At 44.4% G+C, this 23121-nt stretch overlaps 1 protein-coding gene across 3 annotated transcripts in view; it reads right to left on the reverse strand.

Moving 5' to 3' along the window:
- Positions 1 to 2646: 2646 nt before the first annotated feature.
- Positions 2647 to 23121, reverse strand: part of kri1 (KRI1 homolog) — a 28540-nt gene continuing 8065 nt past the window's right edge. For all 3 annotated transcript variants that reach the window (XM_067973047.1, XM_067973046.1, XM_067973045.1), the window contains 12 exons: positions 22706 to 22783; positions 20077 to 20186; positions 13283 to 13415; positions 12014 to 12109; positions 10649 to 10819; positions 10461 to 10536; positions 8840 to 8955; positions 7901 to 8042; positions 6776 to 6906; positions 5238 to 5302; positions 4557 to 4652; positions 2647 to 3247 (listed from right to left, as the gene is read on the reverse strand). In XM_067973047.1, coding sequence (XP_067829148.1) covers positions 2743 to 3247; positions 4557 to 4652; positions 5238 to 5302; positions 6776 to 6906; positions 7901 to 8042; positions 8840 to 8955; positions 10461 to 10536; positions 10649 to 10819; positions 12014 to 12109; positions 13283 to 13415; positions 20077 to 20186; positions 22706 to 22783 — 1719 coding nt within the window. In that variant the 3' untranslated portion in view covers positions 2647 to 2742. The remainder of the gene's footprint in view (positions 3248 to 4556; positions 4653 to 5237; positions 5303 to 6775; positions 6907 to 7900; positions 8043 to 8839; positions 8956 to 10460; positions 10537 to 10648; positions 10820 to 12013; positions 12110 to 13282; positions 13416 to 20076; positions 20187 to 22705; positions 22784 to 23121) is intronic.

Genomic DNA, 23121 nt, shown 5'->3' on the forward strand with positions numbered 1-23121 from the left:
TCGACACCATCCAGGACAAAGCAGCCCGCTTGATTGGCACCCCATCCACCACCCTAAACATTCACTCTCTTCACCACCGGCGCACTGTGGCTGCAGTGTGTACCATCCACAGGATGCACTGCAGCAACTCGCCAAGGCTTCTTCGACAGCACCTCCCAAACCCGCGACCTCTACCACCTAGAAGGACAAGGGCAGCAGGCACGTGGGAACAACACCACCTGCACGTTCCCCTCCAAGTCACACACCATCCTGACTTGGAAATATATCGCCGTTCCTTTATCGTCGCTGGGTCAAAATCCTGGAACTCCCTTCCTAACAGCACTATGGGAGAACCTTCACCACATGGACTGCAGTGGTTCAAGAAGGCGGCTCACCACCACCTTCTCAAGGGCAATTAGGGATGAGCAATAAATGCTGGCCTCACCAGCGACACCAACATTCCATGAACGAATAAAAAAAATTAGATTGTAAATAGCTGAGGCCCAAGCACTGACCCTTGTGGTACTCCACTAGTTACAGCCTGCCAACCTGAAAATGACCTGTTTATTCCTACTCTCTGTTTTCTGTATGTTAATCAATCCTCTATCCATGCTATTACCTCCAGCCCCATGAGCTCTTATCTTGTGTGACAACCTTTTGCGTGGCACTTTATCGAACCAGTTGGTTCCCCATTATTTCTGGTATGTTTTTTATGTCTTCTAGTGTGAAGACAGATACAAAATATTTGTTTAACGTTTCTGCCATTTCCAGGAAACTGCAAGTCAGTTAGCCTGACATCAGTCGTCGGGAAAATAACGGAATCCATTATGAAGGAAGTGGTAACAGGGCACTTAGAAAATCATAATATGATTAAGCAGAGTCAACACGGTTTTATGAAAGGGAAATAGTGTTTGACAAATTTATTAAGAGTTTTTTGAGGATATAACTAGCATGGTAGGTAAAGGGGAACCAGTGGATGTAGTATATTTGGATTTTCAAAAGGCATTCGATAAGGTGCCACACAAAAGGTTATATTGTTTCTGGGGGGGGTGGGGGTGGGGTGGGGGCAGGGCGGGGGCAGTACTGGACATCAAACAAAATTTGGACTCGAGCACCCAATGAAACTGAGCTGGCAGGTGGCAGGAGGCAAGCCCAATTGGGCAGCAAAGTCTCTCTAGCTGGAAATCAAACATTACCGGGCTCTATGAGGCTTCGCTTTCCAATGCAAGACAACACGTGTCTCCTTTGCAGTCACAGGTTCAACCCCCCAGTCTGTGCTGTGTTAGGTGATTTCCACCAGTACTACACAGGAAACCAAAAATTGGCATCAGCGCTTTCTGGGCTAGGGCGAGGAAGAATAAAATAGAATAAGATCAGCCAGGGCTCCTGCTCCTGATCATGAAAGTGTGTGTGTTACACTTGGCTGCGATGCCAGAGTGAAATACACACCTGATACTCATAGATGAAGAACAGCTATTTAGCTAGGAGACTGAGGTGGAGACACAGTGTAATTTAACTTGAAAGCATTCGTCCTCCCTAAGCTTTTCTCCCCCAGTTTAATTTCCTTATTTGTGCCAGGATCAAAATCATTGCCAGTATCACGCTCCTTGGAAACAGCTGCCCAAAAGTATTGCTTCAATAGACATGATTCGCTCTCCCACAAATCACAGGGGTCCAGGCCTGTCGATCATCATTGAAAAGAATTAAGCAGAATCCAAATTCTGTTTTTCTATCCCATTTGAAAAGAACAAAAGTTAAATTTATGCTTGACAAGGAAAGGCCTCACGTCCATGCTTTTGAATGGAAAGAAGCAAGGCCAATCAACCTGGAGAAATCAAATTCCGTTCCCTTTCACTCTCCTCACGATCGGCCATCAAATCTCACGGGGTCAATGGCTGGTCTGCCAATGGCTGTGGAAAATACTTTCTGAAATTTTCTACCAGCTGGAGCGCTCCTTGGAGGGAGGGATTTGTTTTGCTAGATTACTTAAAATTACCACGGACTGCGCAGTCACCAGATCGCAGCAAATTACAGAATCGCAGCACAGAACCAATTACATAGGAACATAGGAACAGGAGTAGGCCATTCAGCCCCTCGTGCCTGCTCCGCCATTTGATAAGATCATGGCTGATCTGTGATCTAACTCCATATACCTGCCTTTGGCCCATATCCCTTAATACCTTTGGTTGCCAAAAAGCTATCTATCTCACATTTAAATTTAGCTATTGTGCTAGTATAAATTGCCGTTTGCGGACGAGAGTTCCAAACTTCTACCACCCTTTGTGTGTAGAAATGTTTTCTAATCTCACTCCTGAAAGGTCTGGCTCTAATTTTTAGACTGTGCCCCCTACTCCTAGAATCCCCAACCAGCGGAAATAGTTTCTCTCCATCCACCCTGCCTGTTCTCCTTAACATCTTATAAACTTCAATCAGATCACCCCTTAACCTTCGAAACTCCAGAGAATACAACCCCAATTTGTGTAATCTCTCCTCGTAACTTAACCCTTGAAGTCCGGGTATCATTCTAGTAAACAGTTGAGAAAATCATGCATGAAACAAAACCCCAATCATTAGAGGGATGAGCTTCAATGGGCCAAATGACCTCTCATCCCTGACTTTACTTACGTCCTTTCATATTACACTGAACACAAGAAAGTACCAGTAATATGAGGTAAGGACCGTGTTGTTTTAATGGACCCTCTGTGGTAACAAACCTGCTTATTTAATTGTTTGAACGTACAAAATAATCTTGCTTTGTGGAAATCAGTCTTTGGTCTGTTTCATTTTTTCTTTCTTCCTCTTCTCTCTGATTATTTGTTTAAATTTCAGTTTCCGCGGGTTTAGCCCGTATGCCTGCAGTCTCCAGTTACTGAACAACCGTCCGCCCAACTGCACTTGGGTGGTGAGGAGCGTATTTCTCTTTGTAAATTTCTTCCCTTTCCTGACAGGATGCTCTGCTTTTTTCCCGTTGGCAGTGGGAGGTTCTGGTGACCTTTCCTCTTCCTTTTCTTTGCTGGGTCCGGCTTCCTCTGGGGCTGCCGCATTCGCTCTGCTCTTCGGTTTGGGAACCAAGACGTCTTCATCCTCTTCGCTGCTCAGAACATCCGCCTGTTTATTCTCAGTCTCCAATCTCACTTTCTTTGGGCTTGGTTCCGTCTCCTCCTCATCTCCCTCCCCTCCTGGCATTTTTGGATTTTTCAGTTTATCCCTTCGCTTCTTCCCAATTTTGGTCTTGGCAGCTGCCTCATTCCTCTGTGATTCGTCTTCCCTGTAAAGCAACAACAGTTTTTCCATTTAGTACTTTTCTCCATCAATCTTTTCTCAAATTATTATAAAAAAGGGGCTCGAATAACTCGGTGGGCAAAAGCGCTGCAGTGCTGCCTCTTACCGACCAAGAAGGGATTGGATTTGATCAGTGGTCTGTGCTCAGCTGGGGCAACAGTCAGCGCACTATAGCTGGCTGCAGTACCCCTGTGCTGGGCAGACTGGTCGTCCGTTGTGTTAAGACACTGGCCTTTCACCTTTGGTACCTCAGATCTAACCCAGACTGATGGGAAGTCTGGGTTTGGGAAAGAATTCCAGAGTGAAGGCCCAAGACACTTGGAACCTATCCTAACAAAGAGGTAGGGCAGGGTGGAGGAGGGGAATGCACAGGAGGCCACAGTCAGAAGGACAGAAGGCAGGCGATGACACTTAGGGCTGAAGGAGATTGTAAAGCTAAGAAGGGGCAAGGTCAGAGAGACATTTTTAAACAAGATGACGATTTTGAATTCAATGTACATATTGCATTATATAATGAACATTTTCACTGCATTCATTAGTTATTTCATATTGAAAGTCTTTTCTCCCATTGCTGGATGTTAAGAGTCCTAGCCCTCGAGTACACACGGCCCACAGCACAAAGTTGCCCTTTATTCAGCACTAATTGGCAACATGATTTACAAAGGCCACAGGATGTCTGGAAATGGAAAACATTACACTGATGGGTGTAAGAGATGCTCTTCTGAGGTTGGGGTTGAAGCCCATCATTAGGGCAGAGTGGAGAGCTTTACCCTGCAGCTATATTGCAGTGTTGGCAGTGCTTGATGCTGAAACAGAAAATTGCGCCAACCTTCCTCACCTTGATGGTAATTCATTAAAAAGTCATTTAAAAAGGAGGGGTGGGGTGGGTGGTGAAAGAAGCAGCCAGAGAAAATAAATTACAAATCAATAATATTGGATACCAGTCTTTTATAAGGGGCTGCACATTCCAGCTGCTGGTTTAGACACATATAGGAAAGACATTTTACTCAGTATAGGTACAGTAATATATATATAAAAAAAAACATGAAATATACTGCTTTGGGCAAGTAAACAAAACACAGGCCTTTGAGTGCAAAGTACAAAACAGGGCATCAGGTATGTGTGCTTTATTCCCCAAATGACATGTAGGTTTGTGTCAGAATACCATAAACATGGCACAAACACTTAGTCATTATGATAAATAAGCTGAAGCCACCACTTCCTTCCCAAGATCAAGTTCCTGTAATTATCAAGATAGTTGACGATTTTTGGTACAGCCAGTAGATTACACTTACTGCAGGGTGAGAGACCTAAAGATGTGCTGCTTTTTCCACAGGTTCAGGGCTTTCTGTTTGTAAATCTTTAGGTCATGAAGCTCTTCCTTCTCAGTTCTGTTAAAATAGATTTTTTTTTAAAATTGGTTTCTCACATGTATACTTTATGCAATTACTGCAAACATAGTTACTCATTCACACTAATTTTATGAAGCCATTGAATATTTAATGGTACATTCACATTTTTATGAGGTCATTATACATTCATACAGATCAACTAACTCAGGGATCAGACCTGGAATCTTCCTGGTCTGCATCGCTCAGCTATTTATTGGATAAAGTCAATGAACCATCACAGAAGCCTTTTTCCACAGTTGAAGTCGATACTGAAAATTTCAAAAGGCACCCCCCACCTCCGACAATTACATTTTACCAAAATCCTAATTACACAATCAAGCATGTTCCCACAAATGAAGCAATGACTGTAATAAAAGGTCACATCTGGGAAAGCCCAAGAGTGCAGAGGAACAGATCTGGAAAATGTAAATGTCTACGCCCCTGCAGGACTTGGGACTATGAACTTGGGACTATTCCATTTATACCAGCTTTCTGCCTTAGTGTACATTTTACAATCTGAAAGATACCGAATTCCTAATGTGCCTGGCAATGTCACAGGACCTAGTTTCACTTTTACTCACTGACCTGAACTGGCAGGTTTTCCTTAGCGAACACCAAGCATTAAGTTCCTTATCATCTGCTGCCAAAATCTGCAAACAACGAGAAAAATTGTATCTTTACATCATGGATTGTTAAGCTGAAGGCACAGCTGAGCAGAAAGCTATGTGCAATGACATAGCAAATGTGTTTGGTAAAGTGCCCTCGGTTCATTATGTCGAGTGAATTCATAACAGGTTCATTTTAGAAACAGTGAGCCGAGGAAATCATCACAGACACGTTTATGATGTCAATATACATAGCGACTGGGCGAATCTTGTTATTTGTTTTCGTGATGTGGGTGCTGTCAGCAAGACCGCATTTATTGCCCAGCTCTGGTTGCTGAATAAGTGATGGAGCTTGATTTGTACAATTGAGTGGCTTGCTAGGGCACTTCAGAGTTTATTAAAAGTCAATCACGTAGCACGGGACTGGAATCACACGCAGGCCAAATCAGGTAAAGGTGGCAGGTTCCCTTCCCTGACGGACATCATTAGTGAACCAGTTGATGCTTTAATGACAATCCGGCAGCTTTCATGGTAATTTTTTCTGTGCCAGCTCATAAAATTTGCCAGATTTACTGGAGTGAACGTCACAACTTGCCATAGTGGGATCTGAACTCACGACCTCCGGGCTTCTAGTCCAGTAGCATAACCACTGCATTCTTATTGTGTCGGCTCAAGAGAAGCTTAAAAATGGTCACTTCCAGAAAGTGAACATTGTAATCTCAATCCAATTGCTGGATAAATCCATCACAAGGATGATGTGTGTGAAGGATTCACCTCATTTATTCCCCCATGTCATGCATTACCCATAGCTGAGAAGAAATGTGGCAAACTTTTGAAGCCATAACCAGTGCCCTCCCAAAACCAGTTTCTTGGATGCTCCCAAACAACAACAACAACGTACATTTATATAGCGCCTTTAACGTAGTAAAACATCCCGAGGCATCGCTCCATAGGAGCGTTAACAAACAAAATTTGTCGCAGAGTCACATAAGGAGATATTAGGACAGCTGACCAAAAACTTGGTCAAGAGGTAGGTTTTAAGGAGCGTCTTAAAAGGAGGAGAGCGAGGTAGAGAAGCGGAGAAGTTTAGGGAGGGAATTCCAGAGCTTAGGGCCTAGGCAGCTGAAGGCACGGCCGCCAATGGTGAAGTGAAGGAAAACAGTACAGGGCAGACCATCCTTCCACTCCACCATCGTTGGGGATTCTTTCCGTCAATACATTCTTGCTCTTGTGGAATTCTCTCCCAAAACCATTTTACCTCCTGCTGTCAAAAGTCTCCCAAAAACCCTCTTCTCATCGACTGTGCCTTTGGTCTCTTTCCTCCCTTTCCAGCTCAGCATCCACCTTTTCATCCTCCCCAAGTGCTCTGAGCACTAGATAAACGTCAGGTTATCGTGGCTGAAGCTTGGCACCATCTGATTGTCAGGTCTGAATGGCTTAGAGCACAATGGATAAAGCCACAGTACAGTCAGTCGTCGGAGAGCTACAGGTTTATCTGCAAGACAGACACAAACATACCTCCTCTGGACTGAGCCCAAAGTCATTAGGCAACACCTGCCTGTACTTGAATCTGCAGGGCAAGTCATCGATGATATCTTCGTAATCCAGCTGGTAGTACTCATCCAAGTACTGCTCAAAGGTCTTGTCCTCTGTGATAATAAAAATAATCTGGTCAAAAGCATTAAAGTAGATAAAAGGTTCAATGTCACTTGTCATCAAGAGTACATTTAAAATGAACAAACTTTTGTGGAAGTGCAGAGCACATCTCCTCCAATCAGAAGCACAAGTAAAAAATGACATAGAACCTGCAGCACAGAAACAGACCATTAAGCCCAAATGGTCTATTCCACTGTTTATACTTCATGGTGAGCCTCCTCCCACTCTTATTACCTCTTTCTACCCTGCCCATGTATCCCTCGATTCCATTTCCCCTCAAACCTCCCCTTAAATGCATCAAACCTCTTCATGTGGCAGCGAGTTGCACATCCTCACCACTCTGAAAAAGGAAAGGAAAATATGCACCAATTATGGGACATTGCAAGGAAACACAAAGCATGCAGGGGACGTGTTGCTATTAAACGAGAGAAGAGAAAAATAAGAGGGCAGACCTATATGGAGTGGGGTAGGGACAGCAAGTGCACAGCCTAGCACTCAGCGTGACATTAGCTCGTTTGTTCAACTGTGTGGATCAACGCGCCAACAAAAAAACCTTTGATTAAACTATTTTTTGTTGTTGTCCTCACATCAGGGGAGAGAGCAGAAAAATGGAACATTTTCCATTTCGGGCGCTCAGGGCCAGCATCGAGCTGTTCCAGGCCTTGTAGAGCACGGCCAGGGGTAAAGTAAAGCTCCTTCTATTCCATCCCACTCTACCCAACAATGTGCATCAGCACCTACCCCCAGAGGGGCAGCCACTACTGTATTAGTGCAATATTTCTCACACAAGCCATCCTGTGAAATCCCTTAGTGAATCTGACAATTAGGAGCAATTTTGTGTTGTGGGCCCGTCCCCAGTAGGTACTGGGTTCAAAGTGTCCATTCAGTTTTATCGCAAATAAAAAGGAGTGCGCTTTTGACCCAAGAGAGATCAGCTTCCATTGATAGTGTAGGTGGAGATCCCAACTGAGACTGACAGACACTTACTGGGATCAAATGCTGGCTTTGTCTTGCTAATCGTCTCTGCAAATTTAGACTTCCGCCTTTTCTTGCCCATGAGAGGAGCATCGTGTTTCTTTTTCTTCTTAGAGGAGATCACCTGCTGACTGGGATCATAATCTGCATCCATCTGTTAAAGAAATATCGATCTTTCAGTATCTATGCTCTAGTCACAGTGCAGAGCTACAGCACTGGAGAGAAAAAAAAGAGTAATCTAACCCCCTCCTCTCCAATAATTTTCTATTCCTCTCCCCTGAAGGCACGGATTCACACGCAGCATGATTTCACAGGTAATGGCTGTTCTCTGGTATCTCGTCCAAGAGCACATTTTTCATGAGCGAGCCCAGATATCAAGTGCAATCAAGAGTGGGACATCAACCCCAGCTAACAACACAGAATGGGCACTGAGCCCAAGATCTTCTTGATCTGGGAGCTGAGTGGGACCGGAAAGCGGGTGTGTGTCAGCGTCAGGTGAGCAGAGGATTGGGTTTGACTGTGATGCCGTATAAGGCCGGCACTCACACATGAAGAATAGCCTCTTGGGCAAGGTACCAGAAGGCTGCTGACGCCCGTGGATCTGTACCCCAGCAATAGTCAGCACCTTCAGGAGAGGTGGGGAGAAAATGGAGATTAAAAGCAATTAACATTCCCTCAGCTCTCTCATCTGCCAATCCTTGTGATAAGTGTCTTTCTGTGCAACACAAATACTGCAGACTTGCAAGTGTACAAATTCCAAAGTTATTTTAAATGGGTTAAAACCTGCGTAACAATAGTGCACACAGGAATGCAGTACGATGCCAAGTGTTTGGGGAAAAAAATTGAAAAATCCCTCAAAAGAAAATCATACAGTGGGAATTCCTACAAAGTAAATTCAATTTTGTAGCAATTCTAATTCACTGAATAGGAGTCAAATAAAGCGCAGCTTACAATAAAATCCAGATCGTCACAGTGTGGCTCAGAACTCTCGTGCTGCCACTGTTCTTCTCCCTCTCCTTCGGTGCAACCGTCCTCCTTTCCTGTCCACGTGTCCCAATTCCACTCATCTGGCATAAAAGTAAATAAGAATTGCAATTAAGTGATGTTATCCTTTTTTAAAAAGCTTACAAATAATGTACTCTTTGTTTTCATTGCTAAAGTCTCTTCATTTTAAGCGCCCTTCTTTGCCAATAAGATTGGTTGGACACTGGCTCTCAGGGCTGGCCAGTATCAGGTTATTTGACCATGAGGGGCATTACGTCCAAGCCCTGTGGTGTCTTTACCGAATCTCCACATACACACACTTTTCCAGTAGAAGGCGCTTGACAGCAACCAGGAGCGGGAAACTTTGCTAAGGCTAACTGTAGCACCACACTGCCGTCCAAATTAAGATCAGCTGAACTCAGAACAGAGCAGAGATCAAACCTGGGAACTACCGGCCTGTCTGGTTCAGCTGCCCACTATAGTGGAAAGGTGCACGGGAATGCCCCCTCTGTGGGGTCCTGCCACCCCATGTCACAGTATGTTGGGAGCGTTAGAACATAATCACACCAACAGCACTCTTCAGTCAGAATGCACAAGTGAAAATATTCGCCGTAATAATGTGCATGAGTGCAAGAATGCAGTCAATGCAAAATAAAATCTTTGTGCAAAGTGCCATTTTAAAAGTAGGACTTATTTGTGATTGAAACTTTTAATAACGTAACATTTATATCCTTCATACACACACACAAAAAAATTCAATTGAAAAAGAAATTCTCCACCCTTCAATATTCTTCTCATTTTTCCCCAGAGGATCTACTTATGTAGGGGCACAGTGCCTACAGCAACCGGTTGCTCTGTTACCTCCCCGAAGCGACCACTCGTGTGACCTCGACACTGAATGTCGACAGACAATTCAACTATGGGGAGGGAGGTGGGCGAAAGGCACTACAGCTGAGCCACGTGCTGTCCTCATCTAACGTGCACACATGGGCACTTTCCAGTCAGAGTCAATGTATAGCTATCAGGAGCAGGACCCTGGCTGATCTTCCCCTTTTTTAAGCCCAGAGGCAGTGAGAACAACTGCAGCATCCTTATACCAACCCAGGTGAAATCAGCTAATTAGCACAGACCAGTGGTTTGTACTAGGGGCCTTCCTGGTCTGTATGCTCATTCCCAAACTGCCCAGTGCCTTTAGCCAATTTAGTCCCAGGGGAGTGGGGGGAGGAAATAGATGGCTCCAGTGGATACACATAGATGAGAACTCAGAACCAGAGTCCAGGCAAACGGACTGATTTGGAAGTGCAATTATTCAACATACTTCTAATTATGCATTCAAGATTTATGTGCTTGCCATTTGTCTCATGCAATTTATCAATGGGTCAGGCCAGGTTAGCAACTTAATGTGACAACCATGCCCCAGGTCCCAGACCAGGTCTTGGTGAATCCACGAGTAATACACGTGTCGAGTGGTATCATGAACGTGTGATCCATCCCTCAGGCTTTCCGAGCCCGTGGTGATGTAAGAGTTTTAGTGTGGCTGTACTTAATTTCTATCTTTCAATTAAATTTTCGAAAAATGATAAATTACCACAAAACTCCTCCTCATTCTCAAACTGTGGTTTCTGCTCATCTCCCACTCCATAATAGTCGTCATTGAAGAATTGCTGTGGGGAAGGGGAATAAAAAGGTTTTCCGGTCATGAAAGCTTGCTTTCTTTTAGCAAAAGAACAAAACTTGCTCTGGAAGGTATCGTTGCATTTTGCCTCTTGTACCAACCTGCATGAGCTCGTCGTGCTTGGCTGGGTCGAAGTCTTCCTCTAGATGCTGCTCGTTGAAACCAACGGTTTCATTTCCGGTTATCTCCTTTAACCTATTCAGCTTGTTGATTATCTCCATCCTCTTCAGGTTCTTCAGCTGTTTTATCTCCTCTTGCTTCTTTTCCTTTTCCTAAAGAAACCATTCATAAAGAGTAAAACAAAAAAAGTTCATTTCTGGAGCATTCCTCGGCTGACCAGTGCACTGAATTTCCCCCTGTAGAATGGAAGTGCTTGGCTTGTACTTGGGGTTACCCCACCACAACATAACCAAGGAACTCACCATGTGCAGAAATGGGCTCACATAACTGATTACCCCTCTGAGGTGCAAAGTGCTAGTCTACTGTACATCCTAAGGAGCTGGCAGTGAGGATGGGAGCAGAGGCTGTGCTTTATATAGTGGGGATGGGAGCAGAGGGTGCACTTTATATAGTGGGGATGGGAGCTGAGGGTGTGCTTTATATACAGTGGGGACAGGAGCAGAGGGTGTGCTTTATATATAGTGGGGATGAGAGCAGAGGGTGTGCTTTATATATAGTGGGGATGGGAGCAGAGGGTGTGCTTTATACAGTGGGGATGGGAGCAGAGGGTGTGCTTTATACAGTGGGGATGGGAGCAGAGGGTGCGCTTTATACAGTGGGGACAGGAGCAGAGGGTGTGCTTTATATATAGTGGGGGTGAGAGCAGAGAGTGTGCTTTATATATAGTGGGGATGGGAGCAGAGGGTGTGCTTTATACAGTGGGGACAGGAGCAGAGGGTGTGCTTTATATACAGTGGGGACAGGAGCAGAGGGTGTGCTTTATACAGTGGGGACAGGAGCAGAGGGTGTGCTTTATACAGTGGGGACAGGAGCAGAGGGTGTGCTTTATACAGTGGGGACAGGAGCAGAGGGTGTGCTTTATACAGTGCGGACAGGAGCAGAGGGTGTGCTTTATACAGTGCGGACAGGAGCAGAGGGTGTGCTTTATACAGTGCGGACAGGAGCAGAGGGTGTGCTTTATACAGTGTGGACAGGAGCAGAGGGTGTGCTTTATATATAGTGGGGATGAGAGCAGAGGGTGTGCTTTATACAGTGGGGATGGGAGCAGAGGGTGTGCTTTATACAGTGGGAATGGAAGCAGAGGGCTATGCTTTATACACTATGGGTGACCAATACTATTGCTAGGTTAGTTTGCACTATGCATGAATCGTGTTATAACTGAACAAAGCATATTCAATGCAATCGGTAGGCAATCTGTTGAGAAATATTCCAGGTCCCTACTCGGGCACCATTCAGCCTTAATGATAATTTTAAATCAACTGAAAGTAATTTTAAAACACTCTTACCTTTTTCTTCCTTTCCTTAATTTCTTCTCTTTTATGTTTCCTCCTATCGTCCTTTGTTCTGACTGAGTTTGCAACTGTTCTTGGGTACGATTTTATCTTTAAAAGAGGGAGGAATGCATGAATGTTTTGGAGGGCCCCAAAACCAATGATTATAAAACAAAAGTTTTCATTATCAAAAGGCTCTACAGAGACTTCCAGGAGTGCAGTTAGATTTGACACTGCCCTTTCATCATTGCTTGCTGCAGGTCTGTGCAAGTGAGGATCAGAGTGCATCCCCACCCTCAACATCACTTAGCAGAAAGGTGACTGAAAATACCACTTTACTTAAAAGAGGAGGTCTTACTGTACAGTACAGAAGTTAAATAAAGTTAATGTAAACTTCACATTAACTCTGACTTCTTACTGTAAAATGTGCAAGTTAATGTGTCCATTTTTACTACTGTAAATTGCTATGTCAACATTTCTGATTTAATTTTGCTGGATCAACTGTCACAGTGTTGTTGCAAGTTCTGGCCACCAAGTGGCTCTGTGGAGGTTTCTGAAATCTCTCTCCAAACTCCGTCACAATCTTGTGTGTATATACCATTTACTAGCAGTGGGCCACTTGACAGTCCATTGTGATTCATGTTGCATTTGCATTATTGAAATATCTATATTCCTGTTCTATTTATCGGTCTCCTCCCCCTCCTCACTGCCATTCCTTGCCACTCTTCCTGTGCAATGCAACATTTGCCAGTCAAAAGGGTAAATAAATCACCTGCTCCCAGTCATGTGAGAGTATGACTCTGCTCCCACCTCTGCTAAAAGCCACAATAAAGGTACCTACACGAACTCACCCACTTTTTTTTTCCCCTCCCCTCCCCACCCTATCCACTATTACTTTCCTGAAGGCGTTGACACAAGCTAAGGTATGGTGAATAGAAGGCAGCTGGTCTGTGATATCACTCCCAGGTGGCCATTCCTCCTGTGTAACCCCTAGAGACTGAATGCTAACAGCTAGGCTGCACTTGAACCTGTCCCTGTCCCCTCCCAACATCACTTTCTAGCAGGGGTCACTGATCAGGAGTGCAAAGCCTAGCCCGGGGTGGGGTGCTGCGGTCGATTATAGAGCCCCTTCCACTGCCCAGACCAAGATCAGCTAACTCAGCAGGCTGAATATTGAACTTGGGACTTCAACTCAATCTAAAAATAAATTAACAGCTGTCGGTAATTGAGACCAATAAAGGGAGATATGAAATGCTCTCTGTCGACAAACATTATTCTGCTTACAAATTCTGCATCGGGTTCTTCAAATCTGAAGTTATATTTTCTTTCAAAGTCTTCCTGTTTCCTCAGAAATTGCTCCCCATCATCTTCAGAGTCGTCCACCTCATCCTGAACTATTTCATCGTAAGTAGGAATCCTTCAAAAGGACAAAAGAAATGGGAGGAAACAGGCAACAAACTATGAGCGAGCATCAACCTGTTTAAATGAAGCCCTTTTCTGTCAAATGTCTGCACTATTACGGCAGAAGAAATCTAATTATTATATGTACGGACACGTGCACAAACATGCAAGGGTATCCTTCTCTTCCTCCCCCTCGCCATTTGGTTTAGCTACTACCACTGCATGCTCAAAAGGTGAGCAAAAGCAGTTCAGCTGCATTACAGTGGAAGCTGGCAGTTCACAAGATTAAGAACATATTTGGAGGGGGGGGGGGGGGGGAATTTGGGGTGCCACAGGTTACACGCTGGGTTTTTACACTTCTAGGACTTGGATTGAAACCCAGTCCAGACCGATGCGTCGAAAGTCTCCTCTGTCTGCTGGCCGTAAGGGTCCGAACAAGGTGGGTTTAGACAGTCTCAATCCAGCATTACTTGTCAATGTCGCTCAGAGTCTAAAGTATAATTAGGAAATATCCCTTTTCTTAAAAATGGTAATGCTGGTGCAATTGCGTCCTGTTCGGATATAATTGGACGGCCCAAACACCCTCTGTCGTAGGCCTAGATTTGTTTGTAGGCCGGCTATTTGATTGTGAGGGTATTTACAGCAGAGCGCAATCTGAATATGACTTTAAAATGGGGATCGAATTATTGGGTCTGCGTGCCCTGGTCCAATTATCCATTAACCTCTAACCCCACTTTACCTGAAGACGACTCTCGGTCTTGACTCCGTGTGTGTGTCAACTAATCTATTAAAAAAATTCTCCATTTTTCCCCCTACTGTCTTGAAGGCGACTACTTCTGCTGACGTACACTTTCATTTACACCAACAACACACTAGGAAGTCCCCCAAATGGCTATTGTTATGAGTGCTAGCCAAACACCGTCGAGCCTGACCTGGTCCGCAGTTTATGAACTGGCAATGAATGGGAATTACGAAGCTGCCATTTAAAAAAATTACACTTTCCCCTCCAAGAGGTTTCCCTGAGCTGTCTCCTTACCCTAGGTCAAGAGCAGGATCTGGAGACATCCCACTCAGATCTCTGCCACTTGTTGATGCAAAGAAGAGCAGCAGCATGCATCAGCACTGATGCAACTGTGAGCTGCGTAAATTTTGGAAATTTCTCTTTGGGGTCATCAAGAACGGGAATCTTGGTGGGTTGTTTTCCTCCCTGGCCAAGGGCTGTTGAGGCAAACCATTGGGCCCCCATCATTGTCCCAGCTGAGATCAGCTAGCTCAGCATAGATCAGGGATCGAACCATGAACCCCTCCTGGTCTTTATGGCTGAGTACTACACCAGCTAGTGAATTTATCCGTTGAACCATCAGAAAGGTTTCTAAAAAAGGTGCACAGCTGATAGCTACATGGTGGATCAGTGCTGATAACAACTTGCATTTATATAGCGCATTTAGCATAGTAAAACGTCCCAAGCTTCAAAAGGAGCGTTAGCAGACAAAATTTGATACCAAATCACATAAGGAGATATTACGACAGCTGACCAAAAAGCTTGGTCAAAGAGGTAGGTTTTAAGGCGTGTCTTTAAAAGGAGGACAGAGAGGCGGAGAGTTTTAGGGAGGGAATTCCAGAGCTTAGGGCGTAGGCAGCTGAAGGCACGGCCGCCAATGGTGGGGGTGATGAAAATTGGGGATGCACAAGAGGCCAGAATTGGAGGGTTGTAGGTCTGAAGGAGTACAATACCAGAGCCATTCACCAAAATACAACTATTTGCTGTCTTGCAGCAGCAAGGGATATAGATGGAACATTGGCAGAGGTCCGGGGAGGATGTCACTAGACCCTCTTGACCTGGCAAAAGTAGGCATTTCTCTCGGAGGGAAAAATGTAATTTAAAAATTTTTTTTAAAATAGCAGTTTCATAATTCCCGCTCGTTGCAATCTTATATTTCATTGGTCAAGTCTTCTGATGATATATATGATTGCAATTAGCCAACTGACTTTTTCCATCAGCAATGGGGTGTCTCTGGACCCTCCCCTTGACCTGGGGTGAGCAGGTGGCTCTATTGGAGGGAAAAATGTACTGCTTTAATTTTTACAATAGCAGTTTCATAATTCCCGCTCGTTGCCAGCTTTTATTTCATTGGTCAAGACTTCGAATTACAAATCTTTGGGATTAGCCAATTGGCTTTTTACATCAGTGGTGACATTTTCAGAGGGTGTCCAGACCCTCCCTTTGACCTGGGGATAACAGGCGTCTCTTTGGGAGGGAAAAATGTAATTTCGTAATTTTTTTTTTAAAGACACCAGTTTCATAATTCCCGCTCATCCTCAACTTGTGCTTCATTGGCAGAGACATCTGATGACTCGCCATTGGAATTAATCAAACAGGTTCCTAGACCAGCACCAACTCATTACAACCCACGTCAGAGGAGCCAATGCGGTCACAGCAAAGAGTGTTCATGCGTGGCTCAGTAACCTGTTGTTACTCAGTCACGTAACACTGTATCAAGGTTACACATCCTTTGCCCCAGATGGCTGACCTGCCAATGCCCCGACCTTGACACACAACAGTTCAGCTGAGGTTTCATTCAAAGAGCTGCAGGAATTCAATTCGCAGTTAGGAACATAGGAACAGGCCATTCAGCCCCTCGGGCCTGTTCCACCATTCAATTAGATCAAGGCTGATCTGTGTCTTAACTCCATTTACCCGCCTTGGCCCCGTAAGCCTTAATAGCCTTGCCTAACAAAAAAAAAATCTATCAATCTCAGTTTTGAAATTTTCAAGCCTCAGTGGCTTTTTGGGGAAAGAGATTCCCACTACCCTTTGTGTGAAGAAGTGCTTCCTGACATCACCCTGAACGGCCTAGCTCTAATTTTACGCCCCCTTGTTCTTAATCTTAAATGTTGCTTACATTTTCCACTGTAAAGATGGGAGAGAACAGGCAATGTTTTTTTTTGGGAGGGGGGGGGGGGGGGGGGGGAAGGGAGGAGGTAGAAAAAAGGAGGCCAGACAGGAATCGTATTGGGAATTCTTCACCTCCACCCCCATCCCCCATGTCCTCTCCTTGTGTATTTAGGTGCTGACTGTTGCTGGATACAAGTTCTGTAGGGATCGTATGCCCCATTATACCACACCCAAATGGCCATTCTTCATGTGCAAGGCCAGTGAGTTTCAACAGGCTATTTAGCTGTTATGGGCATCACAGATAAATAACCACAACATCCATACAGCCACACTCTCAGCGGGGTCATTGGATAGTGATCAACAGCAAGAACCATGGGGTTTCCTCTCTAACCCAGAGGTTCCATGGTCAATTCTATAGTGTAATTTCTTCATGAGATTCTTACCTCTAAGTTTCAAGTTTTCTGTGGAGGGGGACCCCCTATAATTATAGACACACTCCCAGAGGCCCCCTATAATTATAGACACACTCCCAGAGGCCCCCTATAATTATAGACACACTCCCAGAGGCCCCCTATAATTATAGACACACTCCCAGAGGCCCCCTATAATTATAGACACACTCCCAGAGGCCCCCTATAATTATAGACACACTCCCAGAGACCCCCTATAATTATAGACACACTCCCAGAGACCCCCTATAATTATAGACACACTCCCAGAGACCCCCTATAATTATAGACACACTCCCAGAGACCCCCTATAATTATAGACACACTTCCAGAGACCCCCTATGATTATAGACACACTCCCAGAGACCCCCTATAATTATAGACACACTCCCAGAGACCCCCTATAATTATAGACACACTCCCAGAGACCCCCTATAATTATAGACACACTCCCAGAGACCCCCTATAATTATAGACACACTTCCAGAGACCCCCTATGATTATAGACACACTCCCAGAGACCCCCTATAATTATAGACACACTCCCAGAGACCCCCTATAATTATAGACACACTCCCAGAGACCCCCTATAATTATAGACACACTCCCAGAGACCCCCTATAATTATAGACACACTCCCAGAGACCCCCTATAATTATAGACACACTCCCAGAGACCCCCTATAATTATAGACACACTCCCAGAGACCCCCTATAATTATAGACACACTCCCAGAGACCCCCTATAATTATAGACACACTCCCAGAGACCCCCTATAATTATAGACACACTCCCAGAGACCCCCTATGATTATAGACACACTCCCAGAGGCCCCCTATGATTATAGACACACTCCCAGAGACCCCCTATGATTATAGACACACTTCCAGAGACCCCCTATGATTATAGACACACTCCCAGAGACCCCCTATAATTATTGACACACTCCCAGAGACCCCCTATGATTATAGACACACTCCCAGAGACCCCCTATAATTATAGACACACCCCCAGAGACCCCCTATAATTATACACACTTCCAGAGACCCCCTATGATTATAGACACACTCCCAGAGACCCCCTATAATTATAGACACACTCCCAGAGGCCCCCCCTATAATTATAGGCACACTCCCAGAGACCCCTTGCAAGCAACTACATACCCCCCCCCAGGAACCCCTGCAATTATAGGGACAATCCAGGGGATCCTTTATCTTGATTTCCAAAAAGCAATGCCAGCTACCCAAAAGGAAAACAGCCATTTTGCTGCAGAAAATGTTTTTAAAAAATTAACAGCAACAGAAGTAACGATAGTAAGCAAACAGATACAGAACATAGAATTCTGGAGACACTGTGTAGGCAGATTACGGTACACCGGGCCCCAGGCAGATAACAGTGGAGAATTCCTCACGGACCCCTCAGTGCTCCACAGAGCCCAGTTTGAAAACCTACGCTGGAAAAGATCCCATGACACTACTTCTCCCCAGTGTCCTGGCCAATATTTTTCCCTCAACCAACACCACTAAAAACAGATTATCTGGTCATTTATCTCATTGCTGTTTGTGGAATCTTGCTGTGCACAAATTGGCTGTTGCGTTTCCTACATTACAACAGTGACTACACTTCAAAAGTACTTCACTAGCTGTAAAGTGCTTTGGGACATCCTGAGGTTGTGAAAGGCGCTATGTAAATGCAAGTCTTTTTTTCTTTTAAATTGCTATGGTTAACCTTCGCCAAATTTCCACCCATAGCCAGCAGCACATCTTATGTCTGGCTCCCTCCATGTACTGCATATTACCAGTTTGTTTCGATTTAGCTGCTGATTAAATTATTTTGACAGGTTAATCGTACAAAGATTTGCCATTTTTTTTTAGTTGATGAAAATCCTCGGCCAAACGCAAACAGTTTCTTGCACTGGCTCGTGGGTTAAATGCAGTCTGGGTGGTGTTGCCCCACACGGATCAGGAAAGTTTGAACCTTGATGTGGGCTTTGGCTGTGTAACAAAGTGGGGTGGGGCTGGGGGGGGGTGGGGGGGGAGCCTACAGCCTCGGAGGGACCCCTCCCACCCAAAAAGGAGTGAAAATCAGGCACGTTTCCCGTTCCTAATTGTTACTTAGTACCCCCCCCCCCACTTCTGGGGGGTGTGGACTGGAATAGGCTGGCTGTGATGTTCTCTAAAGTCGAATAGCTGCCAACACTCACTGTCTAGACTCAGATGTAAATGAATGGGAGAGGTACTGGAGGGCAGCCAGCGCCCATGGAATAGCACTTCAGCCACCATCTTCAAGAGAGGTGGAGCAGAAATTGGAATAAGTTCCTATATATAATTTATCAGGCTCCTATTGCATTTTCTAAGAGTGCAGAAATGCCCATTAATACTGACGATGGCCCATCTTAATTAAATTAAATTCACCATCCCTACTTTTTATCCCCCCCTTAACTCACACCATGAATAGTCAGCAACCAAAGCATGGAGTGGTAGGAGGGGCTAAAGACATGCCAGCGAGACTGCCCCAGATCTCCTCTCCCTTTGCGGGAAGCCCCCGGTCTGTACTGCTCCCATTTTGCCCACCACAAAGCCAGTTCATCTGAAGTGCCCGGCCCCCAGAGCAATCTGCATCCTTCCACAAAATCAATGAACGGTTACAGCACGGAAGGAGGCCTTTCGGCCCATCGAGTCCGCACTGGCTCTATGCAAGAGCAATCCAGCTAGTCCCACTCCCCCGCCCTTTCCCCGTAGCCCTGCCAACTTTTTCCTTTCAAGTACTTATCCAGTTCCCTTTTGAAGGCCATGTTTGAATCTGCCTCCACCATCCCCTCGGGCAGTGCATTCCAGATCCTAACCACTCGCTGTGTAAAAAGGTTTTTCCTCATGTCACCTCTGGTTCTTTTGCCAATCACCTTAAATCTACGTCCTCTGGTTCTTGACCCTTCCGCCAATGGGAACAGTTTTGCTCTATCTACTCTATCTAGACCCTTCCATCCCATGGCACTGTGCCACCAGGCACAAGTACACTCACGGCCATTTTTGGTCGAAGCTGCCTCCTAATAAACCTTCCTGAGCTTTTACCGTACAAATATTATACAACATACACTGGTAAATAATAGTGCTCAATGCCATTAAACCATCTCAGATAAACACCTCAGTTGGAACATGAGTTTCATACAACACAATCGCACGCTAATACCACACGACAATTTTACCCCGAAGGGTTTAAGGCATCGAAAGGATGAACCTTTTTATTTTCAGATTACAAAAATGTCAAACAAAATAATGGAAACATAAAAGCATTTGAACACTGAAAACTTTGATGCTTATAAATGATCTTACCTCTCCTCCTCCTTCTCCCCCTCAAGGTATCTTTTATTGAGAATATAGTCCTTCAGATACTTCTCCCCATCATCCAACTGAGGATCATTCCAGTAATCCCTCAGATATTTCTGTAACACAACAAATTAAGAATCAAAAAAGGAAATATTTGGAATAATTGTAGGTTTGGCAAGCTGTGCAGCATTCTGGAACAGCTTGGAGATAGACTTCAAATGTCCACATTCTGTGTTCCCAATTTCCACTGTGCTGCCTTGGGAAAGTGAGAGCAGTACAAGCAAGGCACTTCTCTTAGAGGGAGGAGGCACTTCCCTTAGAGGGAGGGGGACATCAGTCATAGTCGCCCTGGCATTCGTACTAGAGGCTACCAAATCTGCATGCAGCAGTCTTGTCATCCAGTGACAGTATAACTAACAATCTTAAATAATCAAGCAGTACCTAGAATTAGGCTGGATTACATTTCAAGGCACTATGTTTCCAATGCATTTTCTTTTTGTTTAAATAAACTTGTGCCATCAACGAAAACCGATTTTGAGGAGAAGGCTCCTTTTTAAATATATTTTCTCAACATCCATGGCAGAGGGGGAGGTGACCCACTCTCTGAACAGGTTACTAGCTGGCATGAGAGAGTGGCCAGTGTGACTCTCCTCTTCTCACAGGGAATGCCTGGACTCCATTCCGACCAGAGCGCGGTTGAGTTAAGTAATGCTGTAAGTAAAGGGAAGAGAAATCAAAGGCAAAGGAAATCAAGTCTGTGGTACGCAATTTGGCACAACATCTGGGATAAATCCTGTGATTCTGCACACATACCTTGCGTACCGTGACACGCTGCCAGAGCAATGAAAAGTTCCAGGAGCACAAAAGTGCTGGTTTCTGAGGGGGTCTAACTAATGGCAGAGTATGGTCTTTATCTATGCCATTCAGTGCCAAACAGAAAACAGAGCAATTCCCCAGAGGTAGGCGGCTTTATATTTTAGGCAGGCCATTTTACAAGGCACTCATTTTTTGTCAAGGAGCAGTTTTTGTAAAATAAGCTTCACGTTAAACTAAAATCAGGTAATAAATCATAAAAGCCATTGATGAAATTTACTATGTGCAGATTAACAACAGCATTTATAAAGCACCTTTAATGCAGCTACACGTCCCGAGGTGCTTCACAGAAGCATGAGGGGAGAAAGCTACTTTGCATAACCTGAAAAGTCAATGACGTTCGATACTGGTATATACAGGGGTAGGCCTTTCACTGGAAGGCTTCACGTATCCCACGGGCTGCAGTCTGGATGCTCCTGATTTAAAGAATTAAAGTAGCTGCTTCGACACTAACTAAAAAAAAAACTACCCTTCAAAGGTTATTTGTTTAAAGAGTTCAAATGCAGATGGTTCATTTTTAAAAGAAGATATTTACCAATGGAATTACAGGGCAGTCAGTTTCCAGGCAAAATGCTAATTGGTGGGGTTATTTGAGGATTAAGATTTGGCCTGAGTGTTGATGAAACCTTGCTTAGTCTGGTAATACGTTTAGCTGTGCGGAGTCAATGGCACTTGCTGACATCAAGAGATCCATTGTTTTTATAGAGCCAATTCAACCAATCGTTAAAGCACAACTGAGTTGCGAAACCAGGTGGAGTTAACAATTGCGCAGTTAACAATGGAAAGCCCTCACAGGACAGAAACCCCAATGCATCAAAGCATTCACAGAGCACAGGAAATTACAGATCTAATCATGGATATTATTTCGGCTTTATTATTATGCTTTGCTCAGGATAATTATAAACATCTCTGGGATATGAGCAGCTGTGCACAAGATTCTATAAATTAAGTTACTGTACTGCTGTGTTAAACTGTAAGAAGTTACAACAGCAGGGCATTTATTTATTGGCACATTACTTCTCCCCCCTCCCCCCCATTTATCCTAAACCACTGACTTGCTGAGTTAGTTCTATTAGACGCTGGCAGCCCTCCTGTCACTGTGGCCATTCTTTATGTGCAAGTCTAGTCAGACTCTGCCTTCACCAGATGTCCACACATGCCCACTTTCTAGAAGGGGGTCACTGGATATTGATCAGGAGCTGGAACCCTGGCTGTTTGTAGCGACCCCAATACTGCCCCAGCTGGGATCAGCTAACAAGTTAATAAATTTGAAACTTCTTGTGTGGTTAAGTACCACACCAGGTAATGCGATTATTCATTGAGCCATCAGGGACTAGATATACACAAGCACCCCTCCTATGGAATTGTTCATGGCAAGCTCAATGATACACTTATAAGGACAGTGTTATACCATGTAATACATAATGTATTACTCTGCTAAGGTGGATCTATGCTCTGATAAAGCCACAAAGTCTAATTGTTAAGTAAACAGTGGCTCACATCATTCAGATTTGTTTGGGGAAGTTTGCAGGTGGAAATGAGCTGGTCAGTTTGAGGCTGATGGTTAGAAGTACAGGTCAGAAGCACCCTGAGTTTTAAAAATAATTTGCATCTATAACAAAGAGTGACACCGAGATCGTGACATTTGTGCACTCTGACATGCCTTTTTTATTATAACATGTAATATAAATAAGGTAAATTATACATACATACACAGATACACATGCACAGATCTCATGCCAAGTTAATAGAAAATACTCACTATGTCTTGCAGCTCCTCCTTCTCTTGTAAATCCTTTTGCCCTTTCAGCCAGTTGATGTAGGACTCATCCTCTTTTTCCTTTGAAAGATTGTATGATCAATCGTTATTATTGATTAAATCTTAAATTAGACACTGTGCACAACCAAATCCACTGCACTACCACGAGGAGGAAATGAAAATGTGCGGAGCAGGAAATTAAAAAGGGAGCCAGGGCACCAGTCACTTGGCAGTTCTGAAGCGATAGCTCCTGCTCAGATTGGGCCCTAAAGTAACAGAATGTTCATTTTCTCCCTTGAAAAGTTTCTAACCTGGCTCCTTGTCAGTTTCAACTGAAAACGCAGTCAAACCTCATCAATTTTAAATTGGGACCTCCCGATTTTAAATAGCGGTGCAGAGAAAAGAGCCACAGTTACCAA

The sequence above is a fragment of the Heptranchias perlo genome, chromosome 37 (genome assembly GCF_035084215.1).
Source record: "Heptranchias perlo isolate sHepPer1 chromosome 37, sHepPer1.hap1, whole genome shotgun sequence".
NCBI lineage: Eukaryota > Metazoa > Chordata > Chondrichthyes > Hexanchiformes > Hexanchidae > Heptranchias > Heptranchias perlo.